Here is a 20649-nt window from a genome sequence, read left to right on the forward strand (position 1 = left end):
ACCGTATGTCATTTACAGAGCATCAAATTTAAAACAATAACACAAAGCTAATAAACTGAGCCAATATATGTTAGCAAGTTTACTTTTTTTCAGACATTTTTTTTTTTGTGGTGTAGAGCAAAACACTCATACCTCGCTGACGTTGCGGCTGTCAGCTCAGCCTTTGTCAGAGCTGACCGTGTGACGTGTCTTAAAACAGCTGATGGGAACCTTCAAATTAAGGCTCCCCGACCCAATCAAAAATGCGCTTTGTCCCGCCAAACAGAAGTCTGATAGTTCTGACAAAGGCTGAAATGATGTATAAAGTAATGTAATGCATAAAGTAAGAAAGTGAGAAATGACAGCAGCTGTCCATCCTTTGTTAATGCTTTATTTTATTGTCTTCAACACGTGATGTCATTCACAAGGCAAAGTGACACAAAAGGTTTAAGGAAGGCAGTGGCCGGCCACTAACCAATCATCTCTCATCAATCGTCAATAATCTGTTGCTGCTGTTGTCGCCATGACAACCAAGCAGCACTCACCATAGCAACAAGACATCATAACGTGTTGATGTTAGCGGTTACGAAGGTGACACCGAAGGGCAAGTTCTGGACCCTGGCAGTTACTATAGCAACATGAGGCTCCTGATAATTCAGTGGGAGCTATGATGAGAATTCTTTTTAAAACTGTAACAGAAAGTCCATTAATATGACTTTAATTCAAAGATGGATTGTTTCCATGGTAACAGCAGCCATTTACAGTCCACAACCATGTATGTTTGAACTGGAAAAATAGAAACACACTCACCAGAGGCAAAAAGCCCAACAACGATAATAACATTATTACAATAGAACACTGCATTTGGCACAAGTTCACTCAGAACTCACAGCGCCACCTTGTGACCACATGTAAACATCAGCACAGCTCGTCTCCCTTCACTTAAAACGAGTCACATGACTGGAAGGATCCCAACCTGGCTTATCTGCTAGCTCACAAAAGGAAAGGATTTGTCATCATCCAGCACGAGAGACGTCATTCAGCATTCAGCACCATGTCGACTAAAGCACAAAGACACAAAGTCAGAAGCTTCAGAGTACATTAAAAAAAATGAAGTCAACTGTAAGGCCATTTCCTTCTAACTTTACTGAGGGAAGAGGAGCACCACATGCTAAAACCAACACGCTAAAAATGAGCAGTAAAAGCCAATTTGGAAACCAACCAAAAGAACCTTTAACACAAACACGGTGATGTAATGAACAAATCAAAGTTGTGGAATAACATTATCCTATGGTAGCATGAAGAGCCTGCTTCCTCCCAGGAAGCTGGTCAGGTGCTACGCTAGGCTTTGGCGCTAAATCATGGAGTGAAATCCAAGTTGGAAACAACAACAAAAAAAAAGTTTCATTTAAAGAAGGAGGTATAAACAAACACAATCAAAGTTCCACAATTAGATTAGCCTAGTTTAGCACAAAGTGCCAGCTCACCCTCCAAGGAAGTGACTTTAGTTGCTATGATAGGCTTGGAACGCAAAAAAATGTGTCATAAAAATCAAATAGGAGAAAAAAGCCCCTTCCAAAAAAGATTTTAACACAAACATGGTCATCTTAATGAAAAAAAAACTCCATCAAAGTTCCATAATATGAATAGCCTAAAGCATGACCTCCCCACCCAAAAAGAAGCTCGTCAATTGCTATGCTAGGCTTAGCCCTAAAACGACATGTCGTGACAAGTTGTAAATAAACAGAATATTGACTTTCCCGCAATTGCGCTGATCTTAAAGAACAAACACTCATCAAAGTTCCAGACTGAAATTGGCCTATTTTAGCAAAAAAGAGCCTGCTCCCTCTCAGGAAGCTCATCAGTTGCTATGCTAGACTCGCTGCAAACGGCTTCTTCTCGCCTGCTGACAGTCACATGACTGCAGGTGAATAAATTATATTTACAAAGGTTGAACGTTTGGTATCAAGGAAACAACGCGCGCACAACATCCCAATAGCGAGTCATCAGAATGACAGGAAGGAGAACAAGAAAATTACTGGAAAATGTAAAATAAACTCCATTTCCTGATTTCTCTCGAATTCCTCTGCTCTCGTTTGTTTGTTGTTTTTTTCCCCCCATAAAATCTTCAATGAAATGCGATGGAATGAAATAACATTTTAAAAACCTGAAATTAAAATGAAATATGGCATTTATGAAGTCATAATTAGCAACTGCGTCCAGGCGTGTCCTGTCAGGACATCGCTGCCCCGCTGACGCTGCACTTGGGATTCTTCCATTGGGGTGAGGCATCATCACTTTTGCAGGGGATTATGGGTGGTGGATAAAATCATCAAAACAAGATGGCAGCGTCAGAGGAAGAGGATTGTGCTTTCAGACAGCATGTGACATCACAGCTGTGCAGAGGCTCGTGGGTAATGTTCAATCTTGTGTCCATGCAGATTAAATAAACTCCAATGGTTGGCCCCACCCCCCTGCCTCACCACTCATCCAATCAAATCACGTGTTGTCACCCTCCATCCCCTCTTGCTCATCCCCCTCTTCCTCTACGCTCTCTACGATTGGGTGGTGAGGCTGAGGCTCCTCCCCTTTGCCGGCCCTGGACAATACATCCATCCATCGGCGCTGGAGCTCCTCGCCGTCTGCGCTGAAGTAGAGTGTCAGGTGACTCTGGGAAATCTTAAAGGTGTGCCGACGCTCCAGGCGGTCACATGCCTCCGGGAGGGAAACATCAAAGCCAATCAGAGGAATGCTGCGCTGTGCCTTCACATCCTGGAAACACAAAGCATCTTTGGTAATTGTGATGACCAACTACACCATGTTCCAAATTATTTGGCGGGTCAAGGTAGCATGGTGGTAGAGCGCTTAGCACGCCTGTCTCATACTGTAGCTCAGGGCTCTGGCCCTCTGCCAGGCGCTACAGGTGCATCAAATCAAGGACCAATAGACTGAGAAACAGTTTCTTTCCAAGAGCCATCTCCATTCTAAACTCTCACACACACACACGACCACCCTGACCTTGCAGAACAGCAACGCGATGTGTTTTTATATATCCTATTCAGTATTATTCTCCATTACACTAACTATTCTCTTATTTATCTAATTTATATATTTATCTGAATTATTGTTGTATTGCACTGGAGAGGGGAGCTCACTAATCTTGTTGCACACTTGAGTACAATGACAATAAAGGGATTTAAAGATGTCCTTTATTAGTCCCACAATGGGGAAATTTGATTCTGATTCTGATTCTGATTTTCCTGTGTGGAGTTTGCATGTTTTCCCTGTGCTTTCATTTATTTATCCTCCCACATTCTAAAAACACTCCAAAAAATTAGTCAGACTGAGTGAATGTTGCATTCAGGGCCCACCTGAGGTGCTCCGTAGATGTAGAGGACCAGGGGTTCATTTTCGGGGATAATAAACCAAGCCTTCTGCCAGCCTCGGCCGCTTCCTTTCTCCATGTGATGCAGGAAGCTGCACATGACACTGTTCTCAGCCGCTAGCGAGGCCTGTTTCTACGGTGATGGCAAAGGTGGAAGTAAATCAGAAGTAAGTCTTTAACCTTCAAGTCTTAAGCAAGTTCCAAGGTATTATGGCAACAATCAAGCAAGTCAAGTCACAGCTAAAGGGTCACGTGACCGTGACATCCCTCCCACCTCCAGGATGGAGCGCCTCCTCTGGCTGCTGCTGGCCACGAGAGAAGGCGGCGGGGACACGCCCACCAACATGGTGTAGCAGTCCACGCACACGCGATTGGTACGGTTGTTGTCATATGAGAGACGGGCACGGAACTCCGAGCATTTCCCACAAACCACCTGGTGTTGAGAGAGGAGAGTCTTAGAAGGCTACGGGTGATATGCGCGGTGACGAAGCAAGCGAGCTGTGTTTGGACGCACGTGACCGCAGGCTTTGCAATGGTGGCGCCGCCTGGTGAGGGCGTTGAACGCCTCCTGGCACTTCATGCACAATGTCACTTCCTTCTCGCGGATGGGCGTAGGCGCACGCTTTCCCAGCTCGGCGCAGCTCTATTGTACATACGCAAAAGTAGGTGTTAATTTCAAGGCCATTTCGCTCAGCCTTAAACGCACTTTCAGTGTTCATCACGATAAGAATGTGTGTGTGCTGGAGGTTGTGTGTTACCGGGGAGTGGGGGGGTGTGGACTCGTCATCTCGTAGCGAACAAGTCAGGTGACGAAACGTCTCCATGGTGTGTTCGTGTCTCTGAATGGTGGCCTGAATGGCCTGTAAAACACACACACACACGCACACACGCACACACACACACGCACGCATGCATGTCCTCTGATTGGTTGGCAGGCTTAGTAATGCTGTTTGATTTCAAGCCTGTCACCATTTCCTGTTTGTACCTGGATCCAGTCTTTCTTCTCATCTTCAGTCCTGCAGAGACACAGCAAGTTAAAAAAGGTGAGCAGAGAAAACCTCAATGTCGTGTAAGCCATCAGTATTAGCATTACCTGGCCTGCAGCTCAAGGGAACGCTGCTTGCCTGACACCAAGAAAGTCCGAGGAACCGCTGCGCTGCTCATCTCCTTCAGCTGCACAGTAACAAAAAAAATGCTAATGAGAATTAGTAAAATGCAAACATGCTCGCACTTGGTTTGCTGAGATGATAACAAGATAACAAAAACCACTACGGCTCATCAGTCAACATTGTTCTTAAGATTCTAATGTGACGCAACCTCATCCAGCAAAGAAAAAGGTCTCACCTCCATGCCATCCACATCGATGCGAGCTCGGACACCATACTTCTGACCAATCAGACGTAGCTTGGGAACGCAATAGAGCAGCCTGTCGTTGAACTGGAGGAGCACAGAGACAGTTAGACCATGGGCTCTCAAAATTTTGAGGTCCAGGATTGACATTTTTTCAAGGACCCCTTCAAAATCCAAATGCTTTTTTTTTTTTTTTTTTAAACTTTAATTCCTGTTAAGTAACAGACAATATGAACAGAATAAATTTGACATTGTCTTCACAGAGTCATTGGCACAATTTTTTCAGTGCAAAAGCAGTCGATTATTGACATGTTGGAAACTATGTCACATCATGTTGAAATGTTGTTTTGGACAAAAGCTGAAGTTATAAGAAATAATTGGTATTGTATGATTGTTTCATTTGCGCTGGTCCCCTTATGTTGGACTGTACTTTTTTTTCAAATTATATGACAGTACCCCTCCATGAGCCATCACCTTAACAGGGTGGAGTGGGTTTGCGTGTCACAATGATCCTGGGAGCAAAGTTGTCTGGGTTTTTTGCCCCTGGGAGGGTCACCCATGGCACACAGGTCCTAGGTAGGGGGCCAGACGAAGAACGGCTCAGAGACCCATTATGATGGTGAAAAACATTGGTCCACGATGTCCCTTGCATGGACGCAGGCCACGAGGGCTGCCCCCTGGAGCCAGGCCTGGAGGTGGGACTCGCTGGCAAGCGCCAGGTGGTTGGGGTCTGCACCCAAGGGGAACAGCCAAATAGGGAACGTGGGTTCCCCTTTCTGAGGACTCACTGCCTGTGGCAGGGGCCAAAAAGGGTCGGGTGCCTTGTAAGGCTACACAAACTACCTCTTGGGACATGGAATGTCACCTCTCTGGCAGAGAAGGAGCCTGAGCTGGTGTGCAAAGCAGAGAAATTCTGACTAAATATAGTCGGGCTCACTACCACATACAGCTTGGGTTCTGGTAACAAATATATTCAGGGTCCAAGTACCCTAGATGAGAACCACTGTGAAAGATATCCCACGGGTGCTGATGGTGGAGAAAGGGAAGACAAAGAAGCCCATACCAGGATGAGGTAACGATCCTGCGATGTGCCGTTCTTGTTAGACAGTTTGAGGATGTGTCCCTCCTTGATGAGCTCGTTGGTCGGGTTCACAATGTCCTCTTCGCCGCCCAGGAGTTCATACACCTTCAACAGCTTCCGCATGCGTTCCTAAAAGTTACAAAACCGTTAGCCTGAACTGTCGCAAAAGTTGCATCGCTATCTGTTCTGAGAAGCTGTTCTTAAAGTTCTCACCATCTTCTTGATGGCGGCATTGGAATGTTCAGCTGCCGTAGCAATGAGCTCAAGAGACTCTGCAGACAAATTGGACCTTTTCACATGACGTATATATATGAGCTTTCTCTACTTAGCTTCCTAAACTGCCAACAGACATTTAAGTGCGTGAGTGTTCATGTGTGTGTGAATACGCGTGTGCGTGTGCGTGTGAGCGTACTCTGCGCGTCCTTGTAGTCCGGCGCATCCTCTGGTAGACGGTGCAGATAATCTTTAAGCAGGAGTTCATATCGAGGAATCCTCTGGACTGGCTCCAACATGTGATGTTGAAGCGTCAGATTAGCGCAGCGTTCATCCCTCTGACAAACACACAAACATACATCATCACGCACATATATACGCATTGTTGACTAAAACCTCATGGGAAAGAAAAACTTATATCAGACTGGAACATTCTCTGAGAAGAAATACCTCGACTCAGGATGAGTACGTACCCTCTGCACTACAACTTTTGCCAAACAGTTTTCTTGGAACTCTCTCTGGATCACAACTTTCTCTTATTCAGAAACACTTTCTTGGGATGAGAATTTCAAAGTCGCACTAGCTTAGTTTGGTGCACTTATGAGGGTTAAACATACTGTTCAAGAGTCAAATTATAAGTGACATATATTGTTAGAAAGGCATTAACTTGGAGTGCAACATAGGTTGTAGCATTATGAAGTTCAGTCCGTTTATTTGCATTAATTTATGGAGCAGATTTGTCACAATAGATATGGTGACCACACCAACAACAGGCCAACCTGCTGAATGTGGCATCCAAGCACTGTATATTTGTCTACTGTGACGATGGGCGGCAGTCACCTGGATGTCATGTATGATGCTCTTGAACAGAGCCGACCTCTCCATCCACGTGTTGACGAGCTCCATGGCACGGTCGAAGTTCTTCACGTACTCTCCGTACATCTTCAGGAAGGGTGCAAGCTTCTGCAGGATGTCTCCAATGCGTGGGTTCGAGTCCCTAAGGATTTTGTCAAAAGCTTAATCAGTGAATCCAATTTAGAATTCCCTCTATGATGTTTGCTTTATTAGATGGCTTCTGCATTCTGCATTCCGCACCATTGCACACTGGTGGGTGGCGCACATTACACAAACACGCTTGTCAAATCATGTAGTTTGAGACCAGCTCACCATTCTTCCATGCGCTTCTGCAGGGCCGGCAGAAGGAACTGTTGGTGGAAGCAGTGGATGGAGCAGATGTTGGAGAAGATTCCATGAATAACGTCACATGGGAAAGAAGAGCGGGAGCGCGCTTCCTCCAAGAGTCGGGTGCAGAAGACCTGCAAGGAGCAGTAGAGCGTCAATCAACTTCTCGTGTTCGGACTGTGGATGAGGCTTGTGATGCAGTGGGGACAACCTGGTCTAGTAGGTGGAGTTTGGACACATAGGAGATCTCTGTGTGGAGGAGCTCATTGGCAATGTTGAACACCCTCTGCTGGACCGACAGCTGTAAGACATGTGTGAAAGGCATTGATCAAAATGTGTTGATGATCAAGACACAAACGGTTAAATAGGTTCTGGAGCTTCTATAGGTATCAATGGCCGACAGCGGGTTCCAGTGGTGAGCAAGGAATCCAATGTAAGGTTAATGTGGGTATTTAGAAGGTTATAGAAGTGCTTTGATATAAAAGTTATAGTAGTGCTCAAGGAGGCTCTTATAGTCTACTATAAGGTGGTGAAGATGGGCATTCAGAAGACACCGGGTATCCCCCTAAGGGACGATGGAACATAGATGGATAGATGGGGTTTACTGTGTTTTGATCCAGACTTTATTCCTTTTAACGAAACTCACTGTGACCACTCTTGACATTATTGGCTGCACTTGATTTGGACAAAATAGGAGGATTCATATTAAAGCTATCAAAGGCTCAGGAGCGGTTGGTATTTTCATCCAAAACAATAACTTAGTTGTTGCATCTGATGAAGGCATAATATACATTTATCGTAGGCATGTCAAATATTCCCTGGCTTTAGTTTTATGTCCCCTCCCCCCGAGGGATCAACGTGGTCTTACCCACAGAGGCTGTATCATGCTCCTTTGGTTAAAATGTTCAAATAGTAGAATTTGATGCAACGTGCTTATGCGTAGATTTTAAACAACAGGATTGGATTGGATCCGTGATTCAGATTTTGGGCCTTATTCCCAGATTGAGTATTTTGGATAAATGTTGATTGAGTTTCTGACGGACAGTAAACAGTGTGTTCTACATGGTCAAATTCCGGGTACTATTAATTTTACCTCTATATCAAGGAAAGGAAGAGCAGAGGTGGATTATATTATCACAATTTATGATGGTTTGCACAACACACTTAATTTAGACATTTATAGCCCAAATGACATTTTAAGCAGAAACCCTTCTAATTTGGATTTCTAATGTTCTAATTTAAAGCACATTATGAAGTGTAAAATACGGGGACCCCGACCTGTTGAACAACTGAAGCTATACATCATGCAAGAATGGGAAAGAATTCCACCTCCAATGCTTCAACAATTAGAGTCAACAGTTCCCAAACATTTTTTAAATTGTTGTTAAAAGAATCGGTCATGAAACACAGTGGAAAATACAAAACTGTCACAGTTTTTTTTTAACATGATTATTTGCGAAAAAAAAACCAATCAACATTATTAGTTTGAACATGAAATATTTTCTTTGTAGACTATTCGATTAAATATAGGCTGGTTAGCACGTCTGCCTCAGAGTTCAGAGGTGCAGAGTTCAATTCCGGCTCCGGCCTTCCTGCTTGGAATTTGCATGTTCTCCCCGTGCCTGTGTGGGTTTCCTCCCACGTTACAAAGACATGGACGGTAGGTTGATTGAACACACTTGAACACTGTCCCTAGGTGTGATTGTGAGCGTGAGTGGTTGTTTTTTCTTTGTGTGCCCTGCGATTGGCTCGCAACCAGTCCAGGGTGTACCCTACTGCCCAAAAGATAGCTGGGATAGACTCCAGCATACTCGCAAACACTCGTTGTTCACTGTTAACTTCGTCATAGGCATTGAAATGAGTAGGAGCTGGTTTGTTCCATCCATCTGTGGTTGCAACTGTGAATCTCAGTCCATGTCAGAGTGATCATACAACAAATACAGCCTCCTGTCTTACCTCAGCCAAGTCTTGTCTGGGAGATGAAAGTACCAAGGTGAGTTCGGTCAACTCCTCCTCCTCCTCCTCGAGATCGCTGTCTGCATCCTCTGAGAAGTCCCTCCTCCTGGCCACGCCCCTTGCCTCGCCCTCCTCGCCATCGCCGGCATACGAGGATGAGCTGGAGAGTCGGGGGAGGCCGCAGGAGTAAACTCCACCAACACCGCCACCGTCGTCCACACCCACAAAGCAGAGCTCCTCGCTGTGAGATGGCGAGCTAATGCTGTCTATGCCACTGTCGCGATTGGCCAACTTGCCCTCTGTTTGCGAGGAGGAGGGGAGGGACAAACGCTCGGGTGGCAGACCTGATTGGTCAGACGGTGGACGCTCGTTCATCTCCACAGACACCGGCTCCTCTGGCCCCTCCCCTTCCTGCACAACATCATTGTGATGTTTGAGCTCAGGGAAACCCTCTTCCTCTTCCTTCTCGGGGAGAGTGTTAGCTGACGATGACGACGGTGGCGATGAAGGTCGAGATAAGGGGGTGTCAAGGAGGCGGGGACACATGGCCCCTCCTGTGATGTCAGGAACCATGATGATCTGCTCGCTGCAACACATCGATTAACATGATAACATATTAATAAACATGATAAAAAAGCTAAAAAAAAGTGATAATGGATCAGAAAACATATTGCATCAATAATTATGACAATAAATCAATAAACATAACTTATCAGTAAACATTAGCTCAATGAACATGATAATAAATCAATAAAATTCAATAGACTTGATCAGAATTTAATAAACACAATATCAGTAAACATGCGCATTCATTAAGTCACATCAATAACCACGATAACAATAGTATGAACATAAGGTATCAATAATCAGAATGTATCAATAAATATCATAATGAAACTATTAAAATACCACTATTATTAGACATGACAATGTCTACTGTATTTGCATCTATTTAAACATGTTGGTGTCTCAGTATATACAATCACAAATGTTGCAACACAATACAATCACAGACAATTTGGATGGAAGCACAATAATGCGAAAAAGCATATGAGAAAGTCAAAAGTATGAAAGTATAAAATAAATACAAAAACATCATAAAAAGCCTCTCTGTGAGCCGCCACCTTATCAGGGTGGAGGGGTTTGTGCAAACCTATGATCCTCTAATCAAAGTTGTCTGGGACTTTAAGCCTCTGGCAGGGTCACCCATGGAAAACAGGTCCGAGGTGAGGGCCCAGACAAACACAGCTCACAGACCATTTATGATGACTTAAAATATTGGACGACGTTATCACTTGGGTCACCAGGGTCTCCTTGTAGCCAGGCCTGTTGGTCGCAAGGGGCCCAGCCAGGCTCAACCCAAGAGGTCAACGTGGGTCCCCCTTCTAATGGGCTCACCACCTGTGAAAGGGGCCATAGGGTCAAGTACAATGTGAGCTCGGTGGCAGCTGAAGGCATGGAATTTGGAGGTCTGATTCCCAGCTACAGAAGTTAGCTCTAGGGACATAAAATGTCACCAGTCAAGCAAGGAAAGAGCCCGAGCTGGTGTGCAAGGTCCAAAAGTTGCCAAACAGTCAGGCTCGCCTCTACACATACCTTGGGCTCTGGTACTAGTCCTCTTGAGAGGGGTTGGAGTCTCTTCCACTCTGCAGTAGGCCAAGTAGAGAGGCGCCGAGCAGGTGTGGGCATGCTAGTTGTCCCCCGGCTTGACGCCTGTACATTAGGGTTTATCCTGAAACAAGAGAGGGTAGCCTCTCTCTGCCTTTGGGTGGGCACGGTGACAGTTAAGCGTACCACTCTTTTTGGAGTCTTTGGAGGGGGTGCTGAAGAGCGCTCCTGTTGGGGACGCCATCATTTTGCTGGGAGACTTCGATTTGGGCAATGACAGCAAGACCAGGAAGTGATTGGGAGAAACAACAAACACATCTTCCCTTGAGAAAGCAGAGCCTATGGACTCTGAGATGGACTCTCCTATTGAGGATGTGTTCAAACTGCACTCCTCAGACAACTTGGTAAGGTCTATTTGGGGGTGCTGGAGAGGGGGCTCTGTGGAATCTCAGATTAATGAGCAGCAATGTGGTTTTTGTCCTGGCCATGGAACAGTGGACCAGTTCTGCACCCGTGGCATTGTCCTCGAGGGTGCATGGGAGTTCGCCCGACAATGTGCTACATGTGTTTAGTGACACGTGTTCGGTTCCTGTACGACCAATATCTGAGTTTGGTCAACATTACAACCAGTAAGTCAGATTCGTTTCCAGAGAGGGATAGACTCCACCAAGGCTGCCCTTTGTCACCAATTCTGTCCAGAACTTTTATGGACAGAATTTCTAGGTGCAGCCAAGGCATTGAGGTGATACGGTTTGGTGGCCTCAGGACTGGTCTGCTATTTGCAGATGATGTAGTGCTGTTGTGTTGATTAAGCCGCAATCTCCAGATCTCACTGGAGTAATTCTCAGCCAAGTGCAGATCAGTCTGGATGAAAATCAGCCCTACCAAATCTGAGAACATGGTCCTTATTTAAAAAGTGTGGAGTGCCCTCTCCAGGTTCGGGATGATATCTTTGCTCAAGTGTAGGAGTTCAAGTATCGTGGAATTTTCTTCATGAGTAAGGGAAGAATTGCGGAATATCAACAGGTGGATCAGAGCAACGTCTGCAGTGATGCTGACTCTGTATCGGACTGTTGTGGTGAAGAGGGAGATAAATCGAAAGACAAAGCTCTTGATTTACCAGTTTATCTCTGTTCCTACCCTCACCTACCCAAAAGAACAAGATCTTGGCTACAAGTGGGTGAAATAAGATTCCTCGGCAGGCTATCCATGCTCTCTCTTAGAGATAGGTTGAAAATAGCTTTGAACTGTGTCAGAAAGCATGGTTGGGTCGTCACCAGAACGGTAATCATAACAGGAACCTTGACGGTGACCTAACGGGGATAGTGCCATCCCCATGGCATTGACATCAATATGGTGATGACCGTGACGGTGACATTCCCATAGCAGTGACTCTGACAGTGTCATCCCAATGATGATGGCATTACCAAGCTGATGACACGGTCATTGAAGTGCCACCTACACGATGGTGATATCACCATTACAGTGACATCTTCATAAAGGTATTATCAAAATGATGGTGCCATGGCTATGTTGGTTACATTTTCACAATGGTGACCATGAAGGTGATATCCACATATAACTTTAACCATGACCGTGACACCCCAGTGTCGGTGACATCACCATGATGGTGGGATCCCTATGACAGTGATAACCTCATGACATTCCCATGAAAGTGACCATGACGATGACACCCCCATGTCCGTGACATCCCCATGATGGTGACATCCACGTCATGGTGACATCACCATGACGGTGACATTCCCTCAACGGTGATCATGATGGTGACCCAGATGGAGACTCATGGCAGTGACCCAGACAGTGACATCCCCACTACGGTGACATCCCCATGATGATAACTATGACGGTGACTACCCTATTATGACATCACCATGATAGTAACATCACCATGACACATTTCTCACCGCTCAAACTTCTCGATAAGTGATAGAACACAGGTGGGTGAAGCATGGTCCTCGGGGCGCGGGGGCTTGCAGGGTGGCGGAGGGGGTAGCGGCTTGTCTGGCGCCCTTGGTCGCGTCCTCAACGCTCCTGCCTGATGCTGCAGGTGGGGCGGCTTGGGGGGGACTGCAGAAGTGGGGAATCAAGGTCAGAGACCTCGTGTTTTTGTAGTTCCTGCTGTGAACTGCAGGTGGCACTCACCTTGAGGCTTTGGTCCGAGCAGAGGAGGCCGGCTCTTACTTAGCTGCGGTGGTCCCGTGTCATTCACCTCCTCCTCCTGGAGCCCGGCGGGACTTGAGGAGGAGGAGGTCTGCTGGGGGCCACAAGGAGGCTCCAGAGAGAGACTCTTTGCCAGCAAGCTAGGACTCAAGGAGGACGGGGGACCTGGCAGGGTCAATAAGGGCAAAAGGTCTTGGCTTGTCATTGAGATCACACAGGTAACTAACAACTGTTAGTATGCTAGCTTGTAAATTAGCTTCCTAGCTACAGAAACAAGAGTGGTGATGGGAAAATGAAGTTTCAAATTTGCTTCATGAACCAGTTGTGTTTTTTGACTCCTTGAGAAGGCAGCGTTGGTTTAAATAAAGGCGTTTAAGAAATGGCAAGTCAGTGCAGTTTGAGCCCAATGTTGAACAGAGAGTGCCATCTAGAGGAGTGAAATAATACAATTGGTTCATGAAGCAAATTTAAATCTTCATAATCCCACTACATAAAAGCATTTTAGCGAAGATGACACGTTAGCTGTTTCAGCTTTAGATGTTTGATTGATTACAGTGGTGATCAATCAGGTTCTCCTAGGCCACTACAAGTTAGTAAATGTGGGCACTATAAAGATTCTAGTGCAGGGGTCACCAACTTTTTTTAGTCTGGGAGTTGCTTCTTGGGTAGGCCTACTTATTAATGCGAAGGGATGCCAGTTTCAGAAACACTTTTTAATTAATAATATTCACCTATGGGAAGATACCAATAATTTTTTTCTTGCATTAATAACCACCAATGGTTTAACAAGGTAGAATACTGATAAATGAGTATCTAACACTTTATGTCTATAAAATCTTCCAAGTGATAATCCTCCAAATTATTAGTTCCACAACATTCCTGAGAAATCACAATGAGTCATCTCTGGTGAGATATTTCTAATATTTTTAGAACAGGCTCATTTGATCCTATTTCGAGGCTACATTGTGTCTACAGGCACTCTGTCATTGTCTATTTCAGAAGCTTTATGGGTCGAGATGTTCTACAGTAGCTTCTAGTCGTGAACAAAGAGGTTTTCATTGTTCATGATAGGTTTGTGAAAGTAGAAGGTTGTAAAGTTTCTAGTTTCAAGTTTTTCTACAACAGGTCCCAGTGGGGATTGGTGAGGTTCTAGCAGTGCACTGCAATGGTTCTAGAGGTTCTACGGAACTAGATGGTCCATCGTAGGTTTTAGTAATAATCAAATAAGTTGTAAATGTGGGTATTAAGATTGTTCTACCGATCTAGATGTTGTCTGTACTACTGCATTACATGGTGATCAAGGTGGTTAAAGTCGGACATGACATGGGTTCTATAGTTTAGAGTACACCATTGTGAATGTGTGCATGAGGAATAATCTTCAATGTTCACATTAAGAAGGGTCTACAGTTTCTACAGTGCTAAATGTTCAAATGTAGGTTCAAGTGATGAGGAAGGGGGTTCTCGTCGCCCACAACATGGTTGTGAATGTAGAAGGTTCTAGCATTTTTACATGCACAAATAGTCCACTAGTAGGTTGTAAATGTGGGGATTAAGAAGGCTCTACAGGGACTATGGGTCTAGTTTTTCTACGGTACCTAATTCAAGGAGGTTCTGGTACTCGACAACATCGTTGTAATCTTAGAATGTTATTGAGGTCGTACAGGTCTAAATGCCGTACATAAGATTCTAAGAATCCAGTTAAACAATGTGAATGGAGTATAGCTATTGAAAGATTTTAGATTAGATTACTCTACAGAAGGACCTCATGATGACCACTGAGGCTCCAATAGTCCACTACACAGTTGTGAATGTATGCATTAAGAAGGTCCAATAGGGTCGACGAGTTTAGTGGTTCTTCTGTAGGTTGTAGTGATGATCAATGAGGTTCTCATATTTAACCAAGAACTTGCAAGTAATATCATTAGAAAGGTTCTGAAGGTTCTCCAGGTCTAAATGTTATACTGTAGGTTCAAGTGGTGATGTTCTGGCAGGGCATGGCATGGAATAGAATGTATAAGGTTTGAAGATCTTACAGGCCTAGATATCCTAAAGAGGTCCTGCTAGGCTACTACAAGTTTGTGAATAGCTTTTTAAATGAGAAACTGGTAGATTACGACATGGTTGTGAATGTGGAAGGTGCTTTCTTCAGATCAAGATGTTCAGGGACAGTGCTACAGGTTGGCCAAGGCCCCCCCTTGTCACTCATTGGCCACCCCCATATATAGGGGAATTTTTTTATATCTGTGATATTTTTCTGCCATTTTTACATGATTATTCGGAGACATTGTATTCTTAGACCCTCTGCAACACTTTTTCTTTAACATTAACTGCATATTTAAAGAATAAATATACGTTGTACAATGGATCCTAATGTAAACTCTAAAAGTAAGTAACATTCCATTTTTATAGTCAACGTAAATTAAATCATTATTCTCACACTGTAGCAAGCAAAGAACAACCAAGAAGTAATTGCTTATCATCTCCAATCTCGTTGTACACTGAGTACAATAACAATAAAGGGCATTCTGATTCTGATCCTGATTTTGATACGATACACAATAATAGTTTCATGAAATAAAATGCACACATATTCTAGTCTTGCTCACACGCTCATAATACTAGCAAGAATAAACCTAAGTAAAAAGCAATATTTAGAATTTTGAATTTAAAGACGCACTGATTTGAATGAATGAGCCATTGATCGTAGTATGCATGGCGTCGGCTCTCTGTGACAGTTGATCACTCTGATTGGCTGTTAGCTAGTAGATCAGAGCATGAGATCCAAGTATCCTGAGAGAGTACACATCTAGTAAATTAAGAGCAGCCAAAATTGTATTTTAACTCAGATTTGTTCCTGCTTCATTATAAGTGTGATGACCATTGCTTGGCATATGTGTGAAATTAATTTCATGAATCACTGATTGTGCATGATTTGATAAAGAACGAATTCAGGACGCATGCAATACCACCCCTCACTGTTTTCGCTGGTGCTGTCACCCTGAGCAAGCTGGGTGAAAATATTCTGGCTACGCCCCTGAAGATGTTTTACTGCAGGTTCGAGTGGGGATCTAGGCTACTCTGGTAGTTCAATACAAGGTTATAAATGTGCGCGTTAAGACGATTCCAGAGATTTTACAGGTCTAGATGTCCAACATAGGAGATTTTAGTGATGATCAAATTGTTTCGGGTTGGCCATTAAATGGTTGTGAATGTGAAGATTGCAAATGCTATAAAGATAACGACAGGTTTTACAGAAGGTTCTGGTCAAGATCAAGTAGGTTCTGATGTTAAAAATGTAGGTTCTACTGACGGTTCTACAAGCATGAGCAGTTTCTCAAGGTGATGTTGAAGGAAACGTTCTTGTGGGTGTTCAGGTTTTGGTCGAGGTGACTTTGTGATGCCGCTTCCAGAGGTCATTGTTGGTTCTGATGTGACTGAACTGAGCTAGAACGTTCACACACTTGAATGTGCTCAGACATGGACGTGCGCTCATGTGCGTGTGAGAGGGGGTGTGTCTGCACATAGAAGATGGTCTCACCATCATCATCATCAAAAGACGAGTGGAAGCAAGCACGGACGCGCACACGCACCACACGCTGACTGCGATATGGCGACGGAATCGACAAGCTCGTGCACGCGTCGACGAGCAGCACATCTGCTGGCATCAGACGCAGTGGCGTGCACGCGCGCCACACTAGCCTACATTCACTGCGGCGAGATGTCGGTCAGCGTGTGCGCGTGCTCATACTTTCACCCTCCTTGCGTATGTGACAGTCGACATGCACGCGCACGCCAAGGCAGCGCAGCGTGTTTGTGTGCGTGTGTGTGCGTGCGCGCGCGCTCACCTCTGCTTAGGCTGCTTCTGTCCATGTACATCGCACAACACAGCACCAGGCCGCTCATGAACGACAATGTTGACGTTGGCAGACCGCGGCTCACCCGGTCCACATGCACGGAGAAGAAGAAAAAAGAGAAAAGGAAAAAAAGAAGAAAAAGGAGACGACGGAGAAACCGGCTCCTCGTTCGGTTCCACGGGCGCGCGCAAGCCGCAGAGAGAGCGAGAGAGAGAGAGAGAGAGAGAGAGAGAGAGGGAGAGAGCGATAGAGAGAGAGAGAGAGAGAGAGAGAAGCAGCAGCAGACTGCTGCCTCTATCTGGATAGAGATGTAGGTTAGAAGCGCTTGATTCGATCTAGTAAGCTGGCCGAGGCGGGCGGTGCATCAGTGAGAAAGCTCACAGGACTGTGGAGTGGGTGTGTCTTGTGCTCCTCTTCTCCGTTCACTTTTGGTCTCCTTGACAACGAGATGAAATTCAGCAAGACGCGTGACAGTTGCATCACGTGACTGCTCCGTAGCAGCCTAGTCAAAAGATTATGGACACATCTGGGTGAAGCAAACCGACATCGACTTTGATTCATCGCTGCAATTTGCACCAAAGATGACAAAATAATGACAATAACTTCAGAACTTGCCCGTTGTACTGTAATGCCATCCTTGCTGTCGAGAGGTCGAACCAATGCCAAGTGTCTTGCTCACGCATGCACACGCCAAGAGTGAAGTGGGTTACGCTTGGTTTTAGGTTTAGGTTTTTGCTGTCTAATCAGCCTCCGGAGGACATTTTGGCAGGACCCAGCTGTAACCTTGAAATGTTTAGAGTGCTATTCAAGAGCGTTGCAAAGGCCATTTTGAGAAATGTGGTCGCAAGATGCGACGTGATGTTGTTTTAGATTATTTTGTGGCTACTGGTGACATTTATGTCTGTAATGGTCAACTGGTTACTTTTTGATGTACATGCCAATACTGTGACGATTTAGATGGTTCTAGTAGAGGTTATTAAGATTCTGGTAATCCCTGACAAGGTTATGAATGTGGGCACTAAGAAGGTTATCGAGGTTATAAGGGTCTAGATGTGTTACAGAAAGTTCCAATGGTGATCTAGGAGGTTCCCAAAATCCACTACAAGGTTCTGAATAAGGTTGTACAGGTTCTCCACTTTTTGATGTTTTTTGATGTTCAAGTAGTGAAGTCGTTCATGTTTAGAGTTGTTGTTATTAGGACACTTCTTGGGGTTGTACAGATCTAGGTGTTTGTAGAAGTGATCAAGGCAGTTCCAATAGTCCACTACGAAGTTGTTAATCTAGATATGAAGTAAATATATGACTGCCTAATCATGTAAATGCACTAAAATCAATGTGGTGAGGGCCGGGTGATCAAAACAAACATACCCCAGATGTTCACTGTCAAAGCCTCCAATAACACTCCCACACCTAACACACACACTCGCAACACACACAGTAGCAAACATGCAACAGGAAGTGATAAAAAAAGGACATTAAATCAACTCCACCCCCTCCCTGCCCCACCATGTCCTGAGTTGAAAAACAAGCGCACTCAAACATGACTACAACATCCAACGAAAAACAAACACACTCGTCCATCATCATCATCTGCTGGCTTGATCTTTGACCTTACACCCCACCTCATGAACACATGCACACACACACTAATGAGTGTCTCTCTCTCTCTCTCTCTCTCTCTCTCTCTCTCTCACTCACTCTTTAGGTCACTGGGTCACTCATTCACTACCACTTTGGAGTGTGGTTGTGTGTGTGCATGTGTGTGTGTGTTTGTGTTTATGTCCAGCAGTTGAATCTAATTTTAGCTTTCATGTGTGGGCCGCTACATGTTGGGAATCAGGGTAAGTGAGGCTAAGTGTGTTGGGGGATGGGGAGGGGGATGTTGGTGGACCATGACGCTGCTATGACATCAATATCCCGAGAACATGTCGTTGCTGTCAGGGAGAGAATAACACTCATGAATTGTTTGGATTTCATCATTAAAGTAAAAATTTGGCATCCACTTTGAACTATTTTTTTTTTTACTTCATCTGCAAATTACCTGACGCTTCTGTCCATTTTAAAATTAAATGTGGCTCATGAGTTCATAAGTTTTACCCGCCAAGGGTTGTACTGTTTTTGTAGTTACTCACCTGTCCTGCCGGCGGTGCTGTTGTCAAGGTGATAGGAAAACCTCATGGTGCTGAAGTGACTGGAGAAAGACGACTGAGGAGGTGGAGGAAGGGGGGAAGAAGGGGGAGAAGGAGGAGTGGGGAGGCTAAGCAGGGCGCTACGAGTCCGGTTCATGAGTTCAAGGCTCAATGCTGGTTCGGGAGCGTCCCGCCACTTCTCCCACCCTCGTCCTCCTCCCGCTCTCTCGCATCTTCTTCTGGCGTCCTCTGCCTCCACATGCTTGCCACACCACTAAAGTGCAGACTCAGCAGCTTCTTGCCCACTCAGCGACACTCCCGTTTCATTCTTTCATTCTGCACACAGTTAAGACACATACACACACACACCTCCAGATGGACATTGGTGTCCTGGCTGGTCCAGTTCGAGACTTTTTGTGTGAAAATGGGAGCTAAAGTGAAGTTGAATGTTGTAGCTCCGCCTCTGTCTGGTCATTTGATCCGAGACCCAGCCCCGTCACCCCTCAGCCTCCCAAAGACTTTGTGGTCTGGATTTCATTTCCCTCCTTTCTCGCTTCCTGAAACTTGAAGCAAAGGAAAACTGAGGGAAAAATTCCTGGAGTTTTTTTTTCCTGGTCGGCCTCCATCAGAAGCAGTCTGCACTGGAAGGTCACGTTAAGGTTTGACTGTTGACTGGACCACCATGGTTTGCACATATGGATTTTATTTTCTATCTATCTATCTATCTATCTATCTATCTGTCTGTCTGTCTGTCCGTCTGTCTAGCTAGCTAGCTAGCTAGCTATCTGTCTGCCTGCCTGCCTGCCTGTCTGTCCATCTGTCTGTCCGTCTATCTATCCATCTGTCTACTGTCATTCATCCAGCCACCTCTCAACTATCCATCCATCCTGCAATCCATCCAGCTATCAAGCCAACCATGATCCAGCTGTTTATCATCACAGTCCATCCATCCATCCACCCATCCATACTTTTATCATAACTAACTAATGAGCAGGGATACATTACAGTTTTTCCCAGTTGCTTTGGTACATTTCTCAGATCAGAATTGACATTTTTACAATAGTGAGTACCTCTTTCAAAACAGTTGGCATAGCAAACAATCATGGTTCCCCTGCACAATCAATTAATTTCTCCAAACCCTTTGTACATTTCTCAAAAGTAAATATTTGTGTCACTGAACAAATGCTTTAGTCATGTTGTGTTACAGTGTACTATGTTCTGATGTTAATCGCTGCTTATGTTTTTAATGACAAATTCAGTATTCTCAATTGGAAGTTACACTTTCATGCTGAAGGGTTGGATTATGTTAGTGGCAATAGCTGAAGCATTTACGTGACAGAATGTCAATCTTTAACTTTAGCAGGTTCATATTTGTTGCAGGTGTTAAGCATTTATGAAACAAAAAACGGATCTAGCACATACGAAGTGAAGCCAAGGACACAACAATTTGGACACAAGACTTGCACAATGGGGGTCACTAGGGCCCACTCGCGAAAACCCCACATAAAGATATGACAATTTGAGATATGGACATATACACGTCCACAACAAAGACAAGATGTCAGAAGACACCTGGCCTTGGGATAAGTCGTGGAACCAGAGAATTGAAGAGACTATCGGAACAAATTTGGATCAGTTGTTGAGTCTTTATTTAAACATTTTCTTTCTTGAATATAAAAACTAACACGCATTGAGTATGTTTCATTAATTAAGGGGTTATTCCCTAGAAAT

The 20649-nt window shown here is 44.7% G+C and overlaps 1 protein-coding gene across 2 annotated transcripts; it reads right to left on the reverse strand.

The window, feature by feature from the left end:
• Positions 1-348: 348 nt before the first annotated feature.
• fgd1 (FYVE, RhoGEF and PH domain containing 1) lies at positions 349-19411 on the reverse strand. 2 transcript variants are annotated; one of them, XM_088289682.1, is made up of 18 exons: positions 18922-19411; positions 12918-13100; positions 12680-12842; positions 9147-9732; positions 7402-7491; positions 7176-7324; positions 6849-7005; positions 6208-6346; positions 6009-6067; positions 5778-5924; positions 4709-4801; positions 4458-4537; positions 4350-4380; positions 4123-4224; positions 3879-4007; positions 3639-3797; positions 3351-3497; positions 349-2751 (listed from the first exon to the last, which is right to left on the reverse strand). In XM_088289682.1, exons 1-18 carry the CDS (start codon positions 19073-19075, stop codon positions 2479-2481), a joined length of 2841 nt encoding a protein of 946 aa, XP_088145808.1. In that variant the 5' UTR covers positions 19076-19411; the 3' UTR covers positions 349-2478. The 2 variants fall into 2 exon arrangements, with proteins under 2 accessions (XP_088145808.1, XP_088145806.1); XM_088289680.1 differs by lacking the exon at positions 18922-19411 and adding an exon at positions 16781-17156.
• Positions 19412-20649: the final 1238 nt, after the last annotated feature.

Source organism: Idiotropiscis lumnitzeri, chromosome 3 (genome assembly GCF_059441095.1).
Source record: "Idiotropiscis lumnitzeri isolate Australia: NSW breed Sydney's pygmy pipehorse chromosome 3, RoL_Ilum_1.0, whole genome shotgun sequence".
NCBI classification, from domain to species: Eukaryota; Metazoa; Chordata; class Actinopteri; order Syngnathiformes; family Syngnathidae; genus Idiotropiscis; species Idiotropiscis lumnitzeri.

What these genes read in the sequence shown, in the direction of transcription:
- fgd1 (XM_088289682.1), bottom strand. Translation starts at nt 19,075, where the DNA reads ATGAACCGGACTCGTAGCGCCCTGCTTAGCCTCCCCACTCCTCCTTCT. An exon ending in AGGATCGTTACCTCATCCTG is followed by an intron (nt 4,802 to 5,777) that starts GTATGGGCTTCT and finishes GTGCTCCTCCAG; the next exon opens with TTCAACGACAGGCTGCTCTA. An exon ending in AGAAGAAAGACTGGATCCAG is followed by an intron (nt 4,225 to 4,349) that starts GTACAAACAGGA and finishes TGTGTTTTACAG; the next exon opens with GCCATTCAGGCCACCATTCA.